At 36.7% G+C, this 22,646-nt stretch overlaps 1 protein-coding gene across 14 annotated transcripts in view; it reads left to right on the top strand.

The window, feature by feature from the left end:
• Positions 1-22,646, top strand: part of LOC107695539 (ankyrin-3-like) — a 108,843-nt gene that overhangs the window by 69,999 nt on the left and 16,198 nt on the right. For 6 of the 14 annotated variants that reach the window (XM_016495501.1, XM_016495499.1, XM_016495498.1 and 3 more), the window contains exons 25-38: positions 2,353-2,476; positions 7,074-7,176; positions 8,993-9,037; positions 9,490-9,596; positions 11,438-11,662; positions 16,436-16,590; positions 17,434-17,645; positions 18,393-18,600; positions 19,446-19,542; positions 19,692-19,920; positions 20,097-20,222; positions 20,511-20,633; positions 21,020-21,046; positions 21,648-21,729. In XM_016495501.1, the coding sequence (XP_016350987.1) occupies positions 2,353-2,476; positions 7,074-7,176; positions 8,993-9,037; positions 9,490-9,596; positions 11,438-11,662; positions 16,436-16,590; positions 17,434-17,645; positions 18,393-18,600; positions 19,446-19,542; positions 19,692-19,920; positions 20,097-20,222; positions 20,511-20,633; positions 21,020-21,046; positions 21,648-21,729 (1,863 nt within the window). The remainder of the gene's footprint in view (positions 1-2,352; positions 2,477-7,073; positions 7,177-8,992; positions 9,038-9,489; positions 9,597-11,437; positions 11,663-16,435; positions 16,591-17,433; positions 17,646-18,392; positions 18,601-19,445; positions 19,543-19,691; positions 19,921-20,096; positions 20,223-20,510; positions 20,634-21,019; positions 21,047-21,647; positions 21,730-22,646) is intronic. The other 8 variants (XM_016495510.1, XM_016495508.1, XM_016495507.1 and 5 more) reach the window with 5 other exon arrangements.

Below are 22,646 nucleotides of genomic sequence, written 5' to 3'. Positions count from 1 at the left end.
TGAGGAATGCCGAGATCCTCTGAAACTGCCTCAAGTGTTACCTCGCTCCTGCGATGACCTCACACGGATCAGACTCGCGCCGGCCCCTCACCGTTTGAATGTCCTGTCAGGCCGCGACAGAGGGGTGGGTGTGTGTGTGACTGTGTGAACGCGCACAGACAGAGGCAACTGGATCGTTTCAAACACTGTGGACAGGGCCGTAGTGGACATGTGGAAGTAATCGTGCTGTTTGGAGTTTACCGGATTGAGGAAGTGTGGCTTCTGGGAGTGAAAAAGGACAAAGAGAACCTGTAAATATTTTTAAAGCTGGCGTGAAGATGAAGGATGGAGTTGACTGTTCAGTGTAAGAGATCTTGTTCATCGTGAATGGGTATTTCTGATTTGATCACACTGTCCAAAAACACACAACATGATAGTTTTAGAAAGTGGTAGGGAAGCCGAAGTGTGAGAAAGATGATATCTGTGTCTGTGTGTTTGAGTTTACTTACAAAACTGCCACCAGAAGTAAATGTTTTTTTTTAAAGGGTTAGTTTTAATGCTGTAAAATGTATAATTAGCTTGCTAAAAGCGTGCTGTGTTCACTCATCACTTGTTAGAAATGTTTTGCTGACCTCCTGTTAACTTGTGGTAGTGTTCAGGGTGCTGGTGAATTGCTTTATTTTGTAAGAGGCAGAACAGATTTGAGTTTATTTTTAGGACATTTCACAATTTAATTGTGTAAATATCATTGTGTGTGTTTGCATGAAAGAGAGTGAAAGTTGCACTTCCATGGGGCTGATTTTGGGGGGAGGTGGTTGCCAGGGTGATTAGCAGTGGGGTGGAGGGGTGGGGGTGTCGATGTTGGAATGCTGTGCTCCCCAATCGCTCTCCTAACCTGCATTCACAGCATAGTTGAATGTGGCCCAATTATGATTTTTATGTAAACATGATGTGACAGAGCTGTTTTGTGAATGACAATGTGAACAGAAAATAAATTATGTTGATCCTGGGCCACTTCCAAATGTGTAAATAAATCGGATTCAAAACTGATAATACATTCTGGCTAGGGTTTGTTCTAAACCTTTTACTTTAGATATTTAATTTATTAATTTAATTCAGCCCAAACAGACATTCAGCATTCAAAAGAACAAACAGACATTCAACTTTTTTTTGTGTGTGGATAATTTTAGCTATAAATTACAAAAATGGTAACCAAAAACATCTAAATTAACTGGTTTTATTAAAGTCAAAAATATTATTTATATTATTTAACGGAAATATTATTTATCCGAACCAACCTATATACATCGATTTAGACAAACAAAACTAATTTTAATGGGTGAGATTGCTTTTACAACTTTTTACAGTGTTTACTGTTTTTTATCTATTTTTTTAAACTGTATACTTTTAAAAGAAATGTATAATTAAATGTTTTGCCATTTTTGCTATATTCAGTATACACTGTAAAAAACAAGATTAATGGCCTAGGCTTTGCAAAATAATAATATTTTAAAATAGTAGTTTTTCTACTTCAAAATGTCACTTTTAATTCAATGCATTACTGGCCGTTTCTTTGTAATTGTTTGTGAAATTTTTGTCAATGTACAAAATGGGATGACATGAACTATTATTGGTCATATTTCTTACAGTAATTTGCATATTGTATTGAAATGGTCTTTTTATGTATTATAGATGCCTTTACATAAAATAATCGATTACTTTTATTGTAAGTATTATACAGAAACATAAATATTATTAAGTAGTAGTAGTAGTATTAGTATTAGCATGTAGTTCATGTAAAAATCCTCCTCAAAATTCATAAAATCATAATTGGGTGCTTTTTCTTGCAGTGTGACTGTAGTCTTCCTCTTCCTCTATCTGCATTCTGGTCTTCCTCTCTCTGTTTCTGTGACCCACTTCACTGCTGCTCCGCTGTAGTGTTTGAATCATTCTTGTCAGAGATGCATATTAAAAACAGATTTATGCTCACCATGAGCGAGCTACAACACATGGTCTTGATGTTCTCTAAGTGCCTTGCTTACATTTCTGGACTTATAATAATATAATCTAAACAAAAACTGCATGAATCTGCAGCCATGAAAGAGTTCGGGAAGTGTGCCAGTGACTGTTGCGGGATTGTGGGATCAGTGGGGGGCATTTTGGTCAGATCCAGCCATTCATTCTTAATGCCAACATGAAATCAAAATGTACTCTATTTACTTTGTCTTATTCCCCATGATTCATCGGTGCACATTTTCAAAGAAAAATTGGAAACATGATGGAAGTAAGATGGGTTTTTGAATGCCATTCATGTTGACTTTATAGGGTCAGTGTCTCTCTGAAGGGTGTAGTAATTCTTTCTTTTGCTGACAGGTGAGGATGCGATGACAGGAGACACGGACAAGTACCTGGGACCGCAAGACCTGCGAGAGCTTGGAGACGACTCCCTCCCTCAGGAAGGATACGTGGGATTCAGTGTTGGAGCCCGTACGGCCAGGTATCTACCCTCACCACATGCAGAAAGTGACATCTAAACATTACTACTTCTACATTATTATGAAAATTACTCTTCATCTGTTACTGTTGTCAGCATGATATACTGTACACAATGGAAAGCTGTAAGTGCTACTAAACTTGAAAAATATTTAAGGATTTATGTATTCGAATTGCATATAAAATTTCCATCCATTTGAATCCCCACAAGTTCAAGTTCAAACCCCACGAGTCATGAAGTTATGACAATTGAGCCATACTCTTAACATCAGAATATCTGTAGGAATCATGCTGTAAGTTGTATTGGCATCAGTGCTAATTTCCTACTAATATAGTTCAGGATTAGTAAACATTATGTATTTGGGCAACACCATTTTATAATATCTGGACTGTTGGACCAGGTTAACAGACCACATAAGATAAGAGAAGAGCCATTTAAAGGGATAGTTCACCCAACATTTGCTTGTCCTCATGTTGTTCCTGACCCATGTGACTGTTTTTTCCCTGTAAAACAAAATTAGATGTCTTGAAGAATATTAACTCACAATAACTATCATCTAAATGATCTGGTTTCTGAATGGAGAGTATTCATGGCCGCAGTACCCAGCTGTTAGTTCCTGATTCCTGTCTTATTTATAAGTACACTCTTTATTTACATTGTGTGTTGGCCGCCTGCTGTCATCTTTTGATTCAGTACCTTGTGCTGTTGAGTGAGAAGGCCGTAGCTAATGTTTAACCTACATGTAACTCGCTTCAGGGGATTTTCCCTCCAACAAACAGAAGTTTGACAGCATTCAATAATCGAAAGGGTTGAGTGAGATTTCAAACTATTGTACACGCAAGCCACAAACTAGGAAATTACAATCATGTTCAATAACAGCCCTCAGCATTTGACACTGAGAGGACCCTTTTTTTATCGAATGACTTCACATTATTGGTGGAAAAGCACATTTTATCTTTTGAAAATAAATTGTCTCAGTGAAAACGAGAATCATGTGCTAGAAATGCTTGGTTTGGATGTGATATGTTGCCTTTTTGGTTTATTCTTTAAAGGGGTCATACCATATTTTTTTAGGATTCATCATATTGTTTTTCGACTGATATCTGTCATTATTTTTCATTTATCAGCATCGTCCAATATTGGATAGATATTGCCCAATATTAAATGCCCATATTTAATTAATCATGTGCATTGATTAATCAAAATGGGAATATTTTTAATCCTTTTCTTTATATTTTTTCCTATTATTTATAGTTTTTTTTTTATTTAGAAAATTATTATTTATTGTTGTTTTTAGTGTTTTATATTCTGTTTTTTTTTTTAAGATAAAGTAGTATAAATTTATTTATTTATTTATTTATTTATTTATTTATATTTGTTTATTGGCCATAACAAGAAGAAATTATCAGCCTATTACTATCGGCTAGAATTTCAATATTGTCCTTCCCTAATATATATAATATATATATATATATATATAGTCGTATTTTAGTTTTTTATTGTAGAAATGCTTTATGAAATAAACTGGACATTCGTTGTGTCTGTTCCTTTAAGAAACATTCTCTTTGGATGTGAAATGAGATACAGCACTTTGCGTTTACTCATGTCATGGGAGTCATGGGATTCTGGCACAGGACCTGGAATTTTGCAAGGATTTACAAATGTAGCAGCACCATAAACATAACTATGATCATAAAGGTTGAATGTTCAGGCACAAATGTAGTGATGTTCAGTTGTCATACAGAGAATTGAGATATAGGCATACTATATGATACACACTTGTTTAGTGTGTAGGGAATCCTATCTGTTTTCCTTTCTGTACATGTGCCAAATATCACATCCTAATGGATTAAAGAGTAAAAAAAAATGTGTTAATTGGTGTGTGTGAAAGTACAGCACAATGCAGCCCCAGACATGAGAGTCTGTCTCATTCAACCACTGCATTTCTGATTTGCTGCCTTCAATTTCCTCTGTTCTTCCTTTTCCATTCCATAGTCCTAAAGTCAGGTAAGAGGGCATGATGCTTCCAACCCTTCCCATCCCTTATCCCATTCTAAAACCATGGATCATCGTCGTGTACTGTGCTTTGTACATTGTTTTTCATTTGATGAAGAATACACATTCTGTCTGTGGACTATGGTTTCATTTCGATTTTAGGTTTGTGTTGACAGTTTGGTGTGTGAACCTGATTTGTCAAGTTTTTCTTTTTCTTTTCAGGTTTGATTGCTGTAAACATTTAAGTTTTTGTCCCGTTGAGTCCAGTTACTGTACCAAATAGTTTCTTAATGTAGCTTCCAGGGATGCATGAAGAGCCTCATCAGCTGAATCAAATTTCATCCATTTAAATCAGTAAACTCACAGACCACAGTGACATGCTCACAAGAAACAGATTCTCCTTTGGCAGCTAGGCAATGCGAACTGAGAACCCGCGTCATATTTTTTTCTGATTGGGCACAGCCGTTGGAAATAGCACGCGCATGTTAGCTCAGTCTGCATTAATGCACCTAGCCTTACTGCAAATAGAAATGAATGCTAGAGTCAAGATACAGTAAACAACTTCCAGATCTGGTTTAGCTTCGGTGTAGTTTTATTTAATTTTATATAATTGTCCATTTGCTAGCTCCGCTCCATTATTTAGTGTTACTCACAAACACTATTTACAGTTACTCTTAAACAGCTTTAAAGGGTTAGTTCACCCAAAAATGAAAATTCTGTCATTAATTACTCACCCTCGTGTTGTTCGAAACCTGTAAGACCTTCGTTCATCTTCGGAACACAATTTAAGATATTTTTGATGAAATCTGAGGGCTCTCTGACCCTCCCATAGACAGCAAGGTAACTACCACGTTCAAGGTCCAGAAAAGTACCAAGATGATCGACAAAGTAGTCCGTGTGACATCAGTGGTTCAACTGTAAAGTTACGAAGCTACGAGAATACTTTTTTGCACAAAGAAAACAAAAATAATGACTTTATCATGACGTCATCACGGCGGATCTGGGTCAGCGCCGCCACACACTCGCGTCATGATACTGTCGTGAACGCGCGTCCACAAGTGATGCAGTAGAGATGAAAATGTGGAATAAAGTCGTTATTTTTGTTTTCTTTGCGCAAAAAAGTATTCTCGTAGCTTCGTAACTTTACAGTTGAACCACTGATGTCACACGGACTACTTTGTCGATCATCTTGGTACTTTTCTGGACCTTGAACGTGGTAGTTACCTTGCTGTCTATGGGAGGGTCAAAGAGCCCTCAGATTTCATCAAAAATATCTTAAATTGTGTTCCGAAGATGAACGAAGGTCTTACGGGTTTCGAACAACACGAGGGTGAGTAATTAATGAAAGAATTAAAATTTTGGGGTGAACTAACCCTTTAAGGAATGCCCCATATGAATAGTAGATTTCCATGAACAGAGTTTTTTTTTTTTGTCAAATGTGCTCAAAGAGCAGTAAAAAAAGCGATGGATTAAAATATGCTGGAATGAATTGCAATGTTGCATAGCATTATAATCTTTCAGTTTATCAGTATTGTCTGATTTTGGATGTTTTTCGATATTTATTTGTGCTCTTTTACCTTTATTTTTACATTTAGATTTCTTTTGCCATCATCTAATGTTTAAAGTTAAAGTTAATCTTTAAAAACACTTGTAATTGAATTATTTTAAGTTCAATTTAATTAATTAATAACACTTTTAGGAAATCTATATCTTTATCGTACTTTATAATGCTGATGTCTAAATTCACTTTAAATATAAAAAAAAAGTGTTTTATTTTTTTCTACATAAAATAGTAAAGAATTTTAATAATACAAGTCATAATGTCATCGACTTATTATTAAAATGATCAACTTATTGTATTGGCTAGAATTTTAAAAATCTGTGCATTTCTATCGACACCACAGTGACATAAATCAGTGCATATATGAAATGATGTTAGGTTAGAAGTATTGAATTTAATTTGAAGCAAATGCAGATGTTCTTACTGATGTTCTGCATGTTTATTTAGGAATGAGATCAGTTTAACCCACAGCATGAACTTCTCAAGATGTATTTAAAGATTTGGGTAGTGAAAAAGTACCATGCTTATTTTCTCCAACTATTATAAGTGGTATGTGGTATTTTTGGTTCATTTCTGTAAATCTCCATTTTAAACTACCCAAACACACAGATGCTCCTTCGATTTACTTTATACAAGTGCAAAATTTTGTCTAATAATGTGTGACTATGTGGCAGCATAGGAGTAGGATTGAAACATTTAACAAAGGACCAATTGCATATTTTTAAAAACAGTCTGGCACACATTTGTGTCTCATTCATTCAGTCATTACAAATATTCACCAGCGTATCATTTAAGATGCTACACATCTGTTAATTATTCTTTAGACATCTATTCTCTCAATGTCTAACCATCACACCACTACACATATCTGTCTTGTGGGTTCGATCCTTGTTTTGGCTATTGTGCATCAATTTCCCTGGAAGTTGCATGCAATAATAAATGTTTTTGTTTTGTGTGTGTGTGTGTGTGTGTGTGTGTGTGTGTTTTGTGTGTATTTCACTGTCACTCCCCCGCACTGTATGGTATTAATGTAAATGCCAACAGCCTGCGCTCCTTCAGTTCGGATAGGTCCAATACACTCAACCGGAGCTCCTTCACCCGTGACAGCATGATGATCGAAGAGATCCTGGCGCCAACTAAGGACACGGTACGCCCTCTTTCTCCTTGAGTTTTTAGATTTTGTGTCGCCTTATTGCTGTCTGTTGAGTCTTTTATATCATGTGGATTTTAAATCATGCTCAGCATACCTTACTCTAAACCAGATACTTATTTCAACAAAGAAATACAAGTTCTGTACTAACAAAAAGAGTACCAGTGGTAGGGAATTACCATAATACCATGAAATGTGAATACAGTAATTATTCAATATCTTTGTATATAGCAAAATATTAGATTAGTGTTATATTTATGTACTTTAAAAGAATATACTTACTGTAAGTCTGAACTGAATGTAATATTTATGGACACTTAATTGCACTTAATTTACAATTAAATAAAATGTAATGCAGTTAACAGCTGAACTGTGCTTTTTTATACATTTAAGTAGGACTTAAGCACGTCTTTATATGTAATTTCATAATTACTTTTATTGTCTTTGAAATATACTGCTGAATGTACTGACACGCATTTATGGTTACTAAAATATAATTGTGGCATATAAAATATAATTGTATATAATATGTCATTTCTGTTGTATGTCATGTATTTAAATATATTTGTAATTACACATTTGTAATAATGAAGTTGCAATTTAATACATTTAAAAAAGAATATCAAATAAAAATAAGACACCACAGTTGAAATTATAATCAAGTACTTTACATGTTACTTTAGTATGTTAGTCAACACATCGAAATACAGTAAGTGTACTTCTTTAAAGCATGCCAAAAGAATATTGGTAACACTTTACTTAAAGCCTTTATGTATAATGCATTATAAAGTCGTTAAGTCAAGTCACCTTTATTTATATAGCGCTTTTAACAATACAGATTGTGTCAAAGCAACCGAACAGCATTAATTAGGAAAATAGTGTGTCAATAATGCAAAATGACAATAGTAAACACTAATTTTTCAGTTAAAGACAGTTCATCATTGAATTCAGTGATGTCAACATCCAGCTCAGTTTAAATAGTATCTTTGCAATCAAGTCAACGGTATCGCTGGAAATGAAGTGTCCCCAACTAAGCAAGCCAGAGGCAATAAAGGGTGTATTAAAGGGTATAATGCATTATAATTATTCATACTGTGCATTGTAATACATTATATCTTGTCGTAAATAATGATAACCGAATTTAAATAGTATAACAATGGATTGATAAGTGTTATAATGTATTAACTGTGGTTACAGTTATTCATGAGATAGTACAAAGGTGCATTACAAGGCATAATTAATACTACTTTTATAATGAATTATACATAAAGGCATTAAGTAAAGTGTTACCAAATGCACTTTTTAAAGTATAGTCAGAACTGTGTACTTGAAGTGCACTCAAGTGGCCTTTTATTTCAATAATATTTTATTATCTGCATGTATAGCTTTTTAAAATTATACTTTTAAGTTATGAAGTATGCGACAAGTGCACATGTAATACAATTAAGATCACTTATTTTTCTCAAGAGGTAACACGGATGTTTGATAAGAACCAATCACTGTATATTTTGAGTTCAAGATTCAAACAATGGGAGATTTCTGTGAAGGTTACTAAACCAAACGTACAAAGCACATCAAAGGCCAGAAATATACTTACTATGAGTATGCAAATAGAAAATTGAACAGTGGGCCAAAAAAATGCAGAGATTGCAAAAATTATTTTATTACAGCACTGTATTTGTATTCAGACAGTAAAAGATATGTCAAAAAAATCCACTTTATTGTTAAGGATCTTGAAGTCATTTAGCCTATCACTGTTGATCAGTGCATTTGGAGTGATTCAGAATCTGTCTCTTCTCTTCAAACGCTTCAGGGGGTCTGTAGAGAAATGCTCTCCCTTGTTGAGACTCATTATAAGGTATAAAATGCATTGAGGAATTCTGCATTGTTTCTCAATCCACAACCCAATGCAGGCAAACATGAGCTTTGCTCCACAAGATGCATTTGCTGTTCTTTTATGTTCTGCTCTTCAGGCCAGATTCTTTCCTTTCTCTATCTGTTGAATTTTTATAGCTTAGCTTTTCACATTGTTTCGGCTGTTTTGGTCTTGCATCAGGGGGTTTCTTCCATTATCTTCCACCTCCTAGAAATAATTCTCCTGCATGTTGTTTTGTTGATTGTGATTCTCATCATCAACCACAAGACGAGGGGATAATTGTGTGGTTGAGCTGTTAGTTGCTCAGTTAGTCTCAGTCTCATATGAGAGGACTGTGAAAGCACAGGCCGTTTACCGTGGTTCACCACAGAACCGCAGTGAATGGAAATATGAGTAGTATGTTCAGTTCTGAACAAGCTTGTTTTGTGTTTCAGCACCTGGCTTTAGCAAAAGATTACAACGCAGACTCAATGAGACGCTATAGCTGGACGCCGGACACTCTGGACAATGTGAACCTGGTCTCCAGCCCAGTCCATTCAGGGTAAAGCCAACATCGCCATTACTATTCTTATACTTAGGGTTAGTGATTTGAACAAATCATTAAACATAAGTATTAAGGCCCTGATAATACAAGGTTGCTTTTGGTTCTTTGCTTAGGGGTAAAAAGAAGTTTGAAGCATCTGACCGTAGTGATGTGGAAATGTTTGCACCAGCTAAATTCAGCAATCCAGTCAAGTCAATTTAAATGTTTATTTATATAGCCATTTAAACAATAGATTGCTTTAAAGCAAACCGTTTTAGAGAATTAAACATGAAAAATGGTGTCAGTTTTGGTTTCATTTAGAATGACAACTTCAGTTTCTACAATAAAGAAGCTCTCCAATCTGATCTCGACGGACTAAACATAATTATGTAATGCTAGTTCAAAGGTGTTTACCAGCCTGAGCAAACTTTTCCAAAAAGTTTTCCTTGGCAAGCTGTTTTGAGCTTGTGAAACGAACTCCATTTTTTTGGCCTGATTTTGTTCGAAAATGCATCACACCAGTTTGTTCTTTGATTTCACCTTAAGTGTGTCAGGGCCTTTAAAATTCAGTGCAAATTATATCTAATTTGTGAAACTGAAGAATGAAGAATTTCCCGTTTCTATTTCAATAAGGTATAAAAAAGTCAAACATTTAGATATCAAACATATTTATTCTGTGTTTTCTGTGGCCTTCTGACAGCAGCAGGAATATTAGGCTGCTGTCACTTTGAAACCTAATACACATGCCTTTTCTTTCTCAACTGTTTACATTCACTTAAGACAAAACCAACTGTGCCCATGAGGATATTTTGACAAATTTGTGGGTATTTGTCTGTTCAAGCGGAAGAAGATGCGAAAGAGAACTCAATTCAGGATTCTCACACTGTATGAGAGGTGACTTTTTGTGAGCGCACTTTGGATAACAGCACATAAGTGTCGAATTGAGTTCTCTTCTTGCATTTCAATGGTTTAAAATCACATTAAATCGCACTTGAATCGATAAGCGGAATCAAAATTTACTTGTCTAATCAAATACACAGTTCTCTGAAATTTGGAACCGGTTTTAAATGGAACTTTGGAACTCGGTTCTCTTTCTTTCCCAGATTCATTCCTTCTCTTCAATGTATTATAATAGAGACAAAAATAAACAAATGCTTTTGTGTTAGTGCTTATGTTTTTTTTCCATATTCCATATTTACACTTGTTTCTTTGCAGCATTTCTCCCTCACTCCTTCAGTACAACAACAGGTGATGGTTGATCACGTGATCACAGTTTTTCCTCCCTGTGTTTGTGTTGTTGCTGTTCTCAACTCAACTTCTAGAGAAAAGCAGCCCAGGCCGATAAATCAGTGTAGATCACTATTTGATAACATCATAAGCCAAAGAAACCCTAAGACCTACTGTACACATGTATATCATTGTCGCTTATTGTTTTTTAATTCATTTTATTATAATATACTGTATACTATAATGTTAAAATGGGAAAAAAATGTGTGATTTCCATAGCAATGAGTGTTTTAGCAATACAAATACAAACTGCTGAAAATAGATCTTAATAATAAAAGATTTACATTGTGACACCTTACCAGTTTAACTGAATTCTGATTCTTTACTGTAAACTAATTGTAACCGTCTTTGTTAGTACAATGTCTAACTATCCAACCAATATTCTCTACCTCACTAACTTCTCACCAGGTGCATGGAATGATCCCAGATCACTTCTTCTCTGATTTTCTCTCTGAAATTTGTTTGAGTGTGAGTGTGTTTTTATCACAGCATGGGGACAACTCATCTCTGAGAGCCTGCAAGATGCAGAATCACTCTTTATCGTCTCTTATTGGATCATTTTCCTCCCGCAGGTTTTTGGTGAGCTTCATGGTGGATGCCCGCGGCGGTTCCATGCGAGGAAGTCGCCACAATGGTATGCGCATCATCATCCCGCCCCGCAAGTGCACTGCGCCAACACGTATCACCTGCCGTCTGGTCAAGAGACACAAGCTGGCGTCCCTGCCGCCCATGGTGGAGGGAGAGGGGCTGGCGAGCCAGCTGGTGGAGGTGGGCCCAGCGGGGGCTCAGTTTCTGGGGTAGGTTTTACCTTCATGCCCATTTCACTCCAATTTTTTCTTATCATGTTCATGGAAAGCATCTGTGTTTGGTAGTGTGTGTCGGTGAAGTGTTTCAGTAGTGACAAAGAGCAGCTTTGCCCACCATTGTTGTCATGCCAGTGCCCTGGTACATGACACTGACTCAGCGATGTACAGTAAAGTACCTTGACTTTACCCTTTCCTTAACTCTATTTCCTACAATGGGATCCTGCAGGTCATCAAAGTTCCCTAGTAAATATCTTGAGGACTGCTGAAAGAGCTCAATCATTTTAGTAATAAGTGTTTTAAAATGACACATATTGGCTCTGTTCTAGAACTTGGTGAGCTGCCTGCATAGACCATATTTTAAGGCCAGGCACCCCAGGTGAATTGGGTAAACATTTTTATTTTTAAATAGATATCATCATACTTTCCCCTGTCGGTTAACCACAGTACGTTAAAGGGATAGTTCACCCAAAATTGAAATCTTTTGTCATCATTTACTCAGTGCTCAAGTTCTTTTAAACCTGTATGAGTTTCTTTCTTCTGCTGAACACAAAAGAAGATATTTTAAATAATGTTTGTAACCAAACAGTTGACAGTAGCCGTTTACTTCCATACTGTAGTGTTTTTACAGTTGAAGTCAATGGCTGCCATCAACTGTCTGGTTTTCTTTTGTGCTTAGCAGAAGAAACAAACTCATACAGGTTTGGAACAACTTGAGGGCAAGTAAATGATGACAACATTTTTTTTTTTTTTTTCATTTTCATTTTTGGGTGACCTATACCTTTAAGACAGTTGTTTTGGATTACATTTTCAGATTTTTTTTTTATATGCAAATGATTCATTATCTAATTAGTCATTCATTTGCATACATTTCCAGAATAGAAATTTGAACATTGGATAAAGCCAGGTTCACAACTGTTGTTTAATTTTGTTGACATATTAAAGCATTTTTACAGACAGGATTTTAGATTTTTAAAATAAAATGTTATATAAATAAGACAAAAGATATGTGAATGAACCCATATGTAAAAACCGTCAGAATATTGGACTAAAACTGTAAAGTTTGGTGTATGTAAGTGCTACTGAAGTGGAGATTTCTGGCTCAATGCATCAGGAAAAAAAAACATTTGAGTTGTAGTTTAATTCTAAAGATGCAAATGGATAAAGTGTACTAAAATAAACACTTAAATGTGTATTTTGGGTGTTTTACCTTGCATTAGTCTGAAAGAAGACATATTTTGGAATGAAAATCATAAAATTGACCACTGCATTAAAAAAATGTATTAGAGTAAAGTAAAATAAAATGGTTTTGCCTGTAGTGTCTTGCCTTAAGGTGTCCTTTGCGTGTTCCAAAAAATATATATAAAAAAAAGGGGAAAAAAATAAAAGTTTGCTGCCTTCTGAGATTGCTACATTCATTTTGGCCAAAATCTGTCCTTCATAAAGAATGCTATCCCAGAATACATTGGACAAAGCTAGAGAAAATTCATTCAGTACTGAAAGGATCAATAAAAACAGTCTAAACTAATTAAAATGTACTGTTTTACCCATTATTTGTGTATTGATGTATTTTTTAATGATTATTAGAGCACTACGCTGTTAGATTTGCAGCAGGCTAATGGCAAACCCTGCTCAAATCAATTGTTAGTCAAGTCTCCTGTGCGCTATGTGTGTATGAGTTGTTGCCTAGGAATGTTCCAAATAGCTCACTCATGTCATTTTGGATGCATAGTAGATGCAAGAAAGCTCACTAGGTTTTGGAACAAGCTGCTGTACTTGGAACAAGGTGAGCAATAGCTCACTAAAACATTACAACGCTAGGGCTAGTCTCCCATCCTGCAGGAATGACAAGTTGTTCCTCCTTTTTGTTCCTCTAAATGCTGCATGGATATAATTCAGTAAACTCCATCTACCTCGAAAACTCCCTCCTCGTAGCGAGGGCGAGAGCTACATTAGCCGAATCCTGCAGCTCGGGCCACGGGGAACAAAATTTTCTGGGTAGGAGTGTGTGCTTAGTGAAGTCACAGCACTTCATGTTGATTTCAACTACTACTTTTATTGACGCCATAGCTGTTGTTTCCTTTGTCTCCTCCTTTACGTTCATCTACACCTTTTCCTTTTAGCTTTCAGTACACATTGCTGAAAGTGACTCAAACTGGCTGTTTGGGCTGGATATGCAGTGCTTGGTGAGCATGAGTGTCTGCAGTCATGGCTGCCACCTTAGCCCTGTGTTTTTACGCTAAAAGAGAGTTTCATTTGACCTTTTAGTTGTAGAGAAGGTATCAGTGTTTATTTAAGGGTAGGGTCACTCTCAGAATATTCTTGAGCAGTTTATATTGTATTTGGATAAGGCCGTTTAGTGTCTAATGTGCCCTGTTTGACTCTCAGTTGTAGTGGGTCTGTGTGCCCCATGTCTGGGGCCTTCAGGCATTAAATTTTCCATGGTACCTTCTCTGTCTACACATTAAATGTTTTTTTTCCATGATTCCATGTTTGTCCGATGTTACTGTTTTCATCCATTGTGTAACATAAGCCATTTGATTCAATTGCTCCATATTAGAATGGGGCTTATAATATACTGGCCAGAACAGGTCGCATTTCATTTTTAATAGTTTTGTTCACAAATTCTTTATTAGTAATTACGCCAAACTGCAGAAAATGCCCATCTTAAAACAAGCAAAACTCTCACTTAAATAGAAAGTATAGCAAGAGTTTCCTAAAGTAGAACCTGCCAATGGAATATGCAAAAAAAAAAAGAAACTAGCATAAATTTCTTGCCACAAATAATATTAAAGGGGTCATATGATGCGATTTCAATTTTCCCTTTCTCTTTGAAGTGTTACAAGCTCTTGGTGCATAAAGAAGATCTGTAATGTTGCAAAGACTAAAGTCTCAAATCCAAAGAGATATTCTTTATAAAAGTTAAGAGTCAACCCCGCCTACCTAAAACGGCTCGTTCTAACGCCCCCACGTCAACGTCACGATGTGGGAAAATTTGCATAACGCCGCCCAAATGTTCACACAAAAGAAGGAAAGTGTAACTTTTATTCTCGCTGTAGTATTGTTGTTGCCGCCGCCGCCATGTCGTGGAGACGCTGTGTTTCGTTGTGAAAGCGAAACTACTTTGTTTGGCCTTCCAAAAGAGGACTATATCCACTTCATCATGCCTGGAGCTGATCCGTGCTGGTCGCTGAGGAAATACATCAACTTCGCGCTGTGGATCGCCGGATCGGCTTTCACCGTGGACGAAGCGGAGTTGCCCGGGGTCGTCACATGTGATTGCCGCAAGCCCGCCGGCTGCGCCGTTCTCAAGCCCTCCGCTCACTCTAGGCCGCCGCCGTTCACTCTAGCCCGCCGTGTGTGATGTTGTGTTTCGTTGTGAAAGCAAAACTACTTTGTTAGGCCTTCCAAAAAAGGACAAGACTAGAAATCAGTGGTTCCCTTTCATGGGAACGAATTTTGAGCAGTGTAGAACGTAGTGCTTGTTGTTTGTCATTTATCCGATCACAAATGCAGACATGGTTTTATGTTTACGCGGCGCGATGCAACACAATGCATAAAAAGACAGTATAAGTCATTATAATCCGTAATTATGTCCCCACTGGATGCAACAAATGCCTCGTTTATAATGGGTTTTAATGTTTATGTCTCGTCGCTCCAGCCTGACAGGGCATCACAGTATGGTAGGGGCGTAACATTTCCGTCACAGGCTTGAGGTATTCGGCCAATCACAACGCACTGGACAGCTGGCCAATCAGAGCACACCTTGCTTTTCAGACCGATGAGCTTTGTAAAAATCGACGCGTTTCAGAAAGGCGGGGCATAGAGGAGAAACATTAATGTACAGTATGTGGAAAATAATGTGTGTTTTTAACCTTAAACCGCATAAACACATTTCATTACACCAAATACACAAAATAATGTTCTTTTTAGCAACATCATATGACCCCTTTAATGACGCTGTGAAATAACTATATTATTAGATATAATGTTTAAAATAAGACCATAAGTTAATTTCTAAACGTCTAATTTCTTAAGCTGCACTAAGATTGCTTAATGCATTTTATAAGCATTTCTGATTAGTTTTATGGTCAATTCATATTTTCAGTGGCTAGATATACTGCTTGTTTTAAGAATTCTTAAATTATTTTATCCCACTGGCAATTGTTTTGCTTAATTTTAGGATTGGTGTTGCTCTATTTAGGTGTTTTGCTTGTTTCAAAAGGGCTTTTTTTTTTTATCAAGCCTGGTCTTGTTCTTTAGAATCTATTTTAATATTACCTCACCATAACTGTCACGGCGTAATTAAGTTTAAATATCACCCAAAAATGTTTTTAAATATATTTTATAAGCTATGCTGTCTGAAAGTGAATTTATTTTGTTAGATATTTTGCTGATAATAAGAACAAAGTTACTGATTAAGAATAGGATTTTGTGCATCTTTATTTTGCAACTTACTTGGTGTTTGAAAGATTTAATTTCAAAGCATGAAGCAGTGACGCTTGGTAAAAAAAAGTTATGCTAAACTAAAACATTGATAAAAATCATTTCTGCATCTGTCCCCTTGGGTTCAGAATAGAAACCAGTAGTGTTTAACTGTATTAATATCAGATGCATTTGCCAAGTGCCCCTCTTTTGCACTAATGTTCCATGAATGTTCATCATCGCCATTTACTAAAGTCATCATCAGCATTTGTGTGTCTCGTTGTCTCGCGTTTATTAGTCTGAGAGGTTCCACTGATAAAGGCCTGCGATGTGTTTTCACAGCCCTGTGATTGTGGAGATCCCTCATTTTGGGTCCATGAGGGGTAAAGAGCGAGAGCTCATTATGCTCAGGAGCGAAAACGGTGAGACCTGGAAAGAGCATCATTATGACTGCAAATCTGAAGACCTCAATGAGCTGCTCAATGGCTTGGATGAAGGTAAAATTATAATTATTCAAATCTGCACTGTTACTGACCTTTCTAGTGCACAATCAGTGTTGACTAGTGCTCAACGGATGTGAGTTTTTCATTGGTCAAATGCAGGATGGACCATGTCTGATATAATGCCTATATATGTGACCCTGGAGCACAAAACAAGTCGCTGGGGTATATTTGTAGCAATAGCCAAAAATACATTGTATGGGTCAAAATGATTGATTTTTCTTTTATGCCAAAAATCATTATGACATAGAGTAAAGATCATGTTCCATGAAGATATTTTGTACATTTCCTACTGTAAATATATTCAAACTTAATTTTTGATTAGTAATATGCATGGCTAAGAACTAAGAACATTTGAACAACTTTAAAGGCGATTTTCTCAATATTTAGATTTTTTTGCACCCTCAGATTCCAGATTTTCAAATAGTTGTATCTCTGCCAAATATTGTCCTATCCTAATAAACCATACATCAATGGAAAGCTTATTTATTCAGCTTTCAGATAAATTGATACATTTTCAAAATATTTACCCTTATGATTGGTTTTGTGGTCCAGGGTCACATATTTATAAACAATACAATTTAGAGACAGCATGTGACATACACAAATGTGTTGAAATTTAATGAACATTTGGGAGTACACAGTCAGTACAACAACATAGGAACAGATTTAGCACCACTGCAAGACCGTAGCATCATGATGCCAACTTTTGCATAGGCAAACACCACTCACATTTCCTTCCGGATACTTAAAAACCTATTGTTTGCTCCTGTAATATACTTTTATGTAATGTAAATGCTTCCTGAAATCAAACTCACATTATACATGTGTACTCAACAGAGCTTGACAGCACAGCAGATCTGGAGAAGAAGCGTATCTGCCGGATCATCACAAAGGACTTCCCACAATACTTTGCGGTGGTATCACGGATCAAGCAGGAGAGTAATCAGATGGGTCCAGATGGAGGGGTCCTGTCCAGCATGACAGTACCTCTGGTCCAGGCCTCCTTCCCTGAGGGTGCTCTCACTAAGAAGATCAGAGTTGGATTGCAGGTAGATAACAGTCCAACTAATTTCAAATTTTCATTTTTTGTGTACGTGTGATTATTTTCACAATATGGAAATACTTTCTCTTATCTCCTAGCTTAATATTTAAAGACTACACTCTTAAAAATAATGAACTATTTACTGAAAGTATCTTTGGGGAACCAAAAATGTTTCTTCTAAGGCATCGCTGTGAAAAGCCCCTTTTGGAACCTTCATTTTTTAAGAGTGTAGGTTGATTCCTTTGAAAAGTCTATAGGCCTGTTCACACCAAGGATGGTAACTATAAAGATAACAATAAAGATATAGTTCTAAAAATTATTCTCAATATTAAAGAATAGCAGAGTCCACACCACAGCTATAACGATAGAGAAACTATATCGTTGGAATCACTTTCACTTTTTTCCAGCTGATGAAGGATAAAAACATTTGACGCCCAATCAGAATCAATCCTGCTATAATGAGCCCCGAGAATTTAAAGCGGCTGACAAGCGTGCACTTAGAATAAACAGAAGATATCGTCCGCTGGTGTGGACGCTAATATAGTTATCTTTATAGTTATCGTTCTTGGTGTGAACGGGTCTTAACACTCTGACTCTGAATCTTAACAACACTACCTCGACCAGTGGTGTGAGTTTAGGCCAGGATATATTAGGGATTATTTGGAAAGCAGACATGATTTTCCCATTTGCTGATGCTTTAATGAAGCTCTTTGTGTAGATGTTTCACTTAAATGTTCTTGCTTTCTCTTAACAGGCCCAGCCTGTTCCGGATGAACCTGTGAAGAAGATCATAGGAAATCGTGCCACCTTCAGCCCTATAGTGACAGTGGAGCCTCGCAGGAGGAAGTTCCATAAGCCCATTACCATGACCATGCCCGTGCCTCCGCTCTCTGGAGAGGGTGTGGTGAATGGCTACAAAGGAGACCCAACACCAAGCCTGCGCCTGCTCTGCAGTATAACTGGTAGGATTGACTTGTAGACATCATTAACGACGTGATAAAATCTAATGAAATATAGAATCTTTTTAACAGTTTATCAAGCTCCTGTTTCACTATAGTGGTGTTTGCAATCATCCCTACTGTTTTTTCATAAATAGACTAATTAGGGTTAGTCAAAAGGTTGCTCACGCCTAGAACGATAACTATAAAGATAACTGTTAGCGTCCACACCAACACAATATAACGCTCTGTATATCTATTTAGCACGTGCTGCAGTTATGTCGTCCACCACTGTTAATGCTCAAGCTTTTTAAAGTGAATTGATTTTTATCATTCATCAGCTGGAAAAAATGTTCTGAAAGTGATTCCAACAATATTGTTCCTCTATGTTGTTGTCATTATGGTTATAGTTTGGACATCTCTCATAGAATTTAGAACAATTCTTAAAACTTTATACTTATAGTGTACCAGACATTGGTGGGCGAAGCTAATGTAAATAGCGTTTGCCAACAAGCGTGCCATTTGCACTTAGTTTAAGACACTTTGAAAAAAAAAATGTCTTCCTCTCGCTTGGGCCCCAAGTGTGCATGGGCCATGAAGTGTGCCATAATGCCCATTGGATAATCCGGCCCTAGAGTAATCGTCATACTGCAATTATAGTAGATTTAAAAGAAAAACTAAATGGTCTGAATTTAGCTTTGTGAAATTATGGTACGAGAAACATACCTGCGCAAAACACATTGATGGCCTGTCGACCAGTGCATCTCTATTTATCTCGTTGAGGAGGTGAATTTTAGACTGCATGAGCAGTCACATTTTTTTTTTTTCAGAAAATGTAAAAATCATTTTAATAAAGCATCTTGTGACAGGTGGCACATCACTGGCTCAGTGGGAGGACATCACTGGCACTACACCTCTCACTTTTTTGAATGACTGTGTGTCCTTCACCACAAACGTGTCTGCCAGGTAAAAGAACAACTTATGACCTTTCCTCATAAAGTCCTCTTACCTGTTTTAATCAATTTTCAATATCTCAGATCTAATTCTAGAAAATATTAAGGTGTATTATCAAAATCGCACATTTTCAGCTTTGTGACTGTTAAATTTGTGGCTAGGTTTTGGCTTGCAGACTGCCATCAGATCCCAGAGACTGTAGGTTTGGCCACCCAGCTCTACAGGGAGCTCATCTGTGTGCCCTACATGGCCAAGTTTGTAGTGTTTGCTAAAATGAATGACCCTGTGGAGTCCAGCCTGCGGTGCTTCTGTATGACAGACGATAAAGTGGACAAAACCCTGGAACAGCAGGAGAACTTTGAGGAGGTGGCCAGAAGCAAAGACATTGAGGTGCATTATCCGTTTTAGTTATTTAATTTTTTTTAAATGTTGCTATTATCACTAGATTCTGATGTACTGTATAACATTCCATGCTAATTATTTATTTTATGAGATATTACTGGGATTTGTGCACATTATCATTTTTATAAAATGTGGTTTGCATGACACGGCTGGCTGTTTTAAAGGTGCTGGAGGGGAAGCCCATCTATGTGGACTGCTATGGCAATTTGGCCCCTCTTACCAAAACCGGACAGCAGCTGGTTTTTAACTTCTATGCTTTCAAAGAAAACAGACTCCCATTCTGTGTGAAGGTAGATCATTTTTTTCCTTCAACGATTTCCACATTTTCATGACACATTAGTAATACATTCTGCCTGCCATATTGTTTTGTTATTAAAATCAGCATAACTTTCTGTTAGACCCTGAGATATCAGAAGGTAATGTAGCTCTTCACATGTTCTTGTGTATTTTCTAACTGAAACTTATTTAAATCAGATGGGCTGCTCTATCGTTTTCTACAAGCTATGATCCAGCAAATTCTGGGCAAGTCAGACCTAAAGACTAAATTGTTACCAGTAACATTTGTTTGTCATCTGCAGGTCAGAGACAGCAGCCAAGAGCCATGTGGCCGCCTGTCCTTCCTCAGAGAGCCCAAAACTTCCAAGGGTCTCACTCAGACTGCTATCTGTAATTTAAACATCACACTGCCAGGACTCAAGAAGGTAAGGCTGAACTATGATCATCTGCGTCATATCATGCCATCTTCATACTCAGGAAAGATAGAGCAGTGTTCCTAGTCATGAAGGGTCAGACTTGGCTCAAACTGCCTGAGTGTGTCTTTTATCTGTTTCAAGCTTCTTTCAAGTTGTTGTTGTTGTTGTGGCTGACCCAAATCACACTTTTGATTTGGATCTTGCTTTGGCTGAAGGTGCACAGGCTTGTGCTTTTTTCAACAGCTTCTGTGGTTGCGGCTCTGTGCTTTATTTTTCTTTTATTTTTTACCCCTTTATGTTCCTTTAATGCCTTTTTCACATCCTGATGTTTCTTTCCCCCTGCTCTTCATTACGTTATCCCCTCTGTTTCTGCAATGCATCTTGGGAACCAAAAGGATGTGGATTCAGATCCTGAGGAAGAGGTAATAGTGCTGTCCCCTCATTTTCATGTGGTGTGCTAGTTGCTTTAGCTCTGGGTTATTTGTTCGTTTAAGACGGCTTTAACTTGAGTACACATACATATACTGCATGCTGCTGCAACTTTCTGCAAGCTGATTTTTGTTTACTCATCCATGCATCAAGGACTGTTGCCTAGACTGGAAAGACTTAAGTGGGTCATATCAAAGCATATTAAAATTGAATTTATAGGACAAAAAATTATATGTTTATGTTGCGTATCAAAGTACTGGACATCGGAACCTATGATCTCACTGACCCAGTCAATCGTAGTTATTGTTTTTGTTTCATGGCCTTTAGAATGAGTTAAAGGAAATCAATGTAGCATTAGCTGTAGCGCTAATGCTACATTGCTAATGCTATTGATGTGAATAGAGACTATATAGGCCAACTCAGTTTAAAGAGTACAGTAATATAAAGAAAATGATAAAAACCTTCCAAATCAGTGTTCCTTCATTATAGTCATAAAGCTTTTTCAAAAAGAAAGGAACAGTAAGGGAGTTAGCTGAACTTTAAGCAGGGTTGATAATGGGAGAACTGATAGGATTCTTTTTGTTGTTGTTACAGACTGAAAAGCCAGAACGACGTCATACCTTTACATCGCTAGCCTTACGTAAGCGCTACAGCTATCTGACCGAGCCTGGAATGAGTGAGTGTGATGTTTTCACTAATGTATGAACTTATATTGAGAACCAAATTCTTGAGAGTGATTAAAGCTAACATGTGACTTACTGTGACCATCTATGATATATTAACTGGCATAAACATTGTTTTATCTGCACATTTTTTACCATACATGAACAGAGTCCACATGCTTGTTTTCTGTTTATGTTTTTTAAAGTTTACTTTGCATGTGAAATTTGGTATTTCGGTTGGTGTGCCGTGCTTGCCCTGTGCTTATGGGATATTGTTTACCCTATTTGTTCATTTTTACCCACACTAGCAAGAATAATATTTTGTAACATTCATAACATTTTACTTTGAGTGACTTATTGATGCAAACTTTACGCACTATGGCATCAAAGTAAAAAAATCATTTCCTTTGTTTAATTCCTGTTTACAACCAGTCTTGCTCCTTTTGGCTTTGTGATTGTGTATAATTATTTAATGCATTTTTGACGGAAATGCATGAAGACTCACAGGTAGATTCTCTCGGGTGCTTTCACAGTTTGCACTGAATTGCCTGTCACTAAGGTTACTCAGATCTGCATGATGTGAGCGACAATTAATTAAATTGTAGTTATTTAGCCTGCATTTGTCATAATATGATTTGCTGTAGCATAGGAACAAGGATGCTTTTTGTTTTGGAGTCTTCTGTTTTTGTCAAAATACACAAATTGGGGAAGGATCTGTTTTTTTTTTTTTTCTAAACCAAACAGATAAAAGGCACTGTAGCAAATGAAGGTAGTCAGTCACAGGAAAATGTAGCACATCAAAAGTCAAAAGTGAAATTGTTTTACTCTGGTCCTGTGCATTTGTCTTGCCATTTTACGTTTTGTGGTTCATCATTTTTGTCATACTTTTCTTTGTTAATTTTTGTTTTGTGAACCCTTTGAGTCTCTTTGG

This window comes from Sinocyclocheilus anshuiensis, unplaced genomic scaffold (genome assembly GCF_001515605.1).
Source record: "Sinocyclocheilus anshuiensis isolate Anshui unplaced genomic scaffold, SAMN03320099.WGS_v1.1 scaffold466, whole genome shotgun sequence".
NCBI lineage: Eukaryota > Metazoa > Chordata > Actinopteri > Cypriniformes > Cyprinidae > Sinocyclocheilus > Sinocyclocheilus anshuiensis.
The sequence above is the reverse complement of the archived record's forward strand: the minus strand, read 5'-3'. Positions and strand labels throughout refer to the sequence as shown.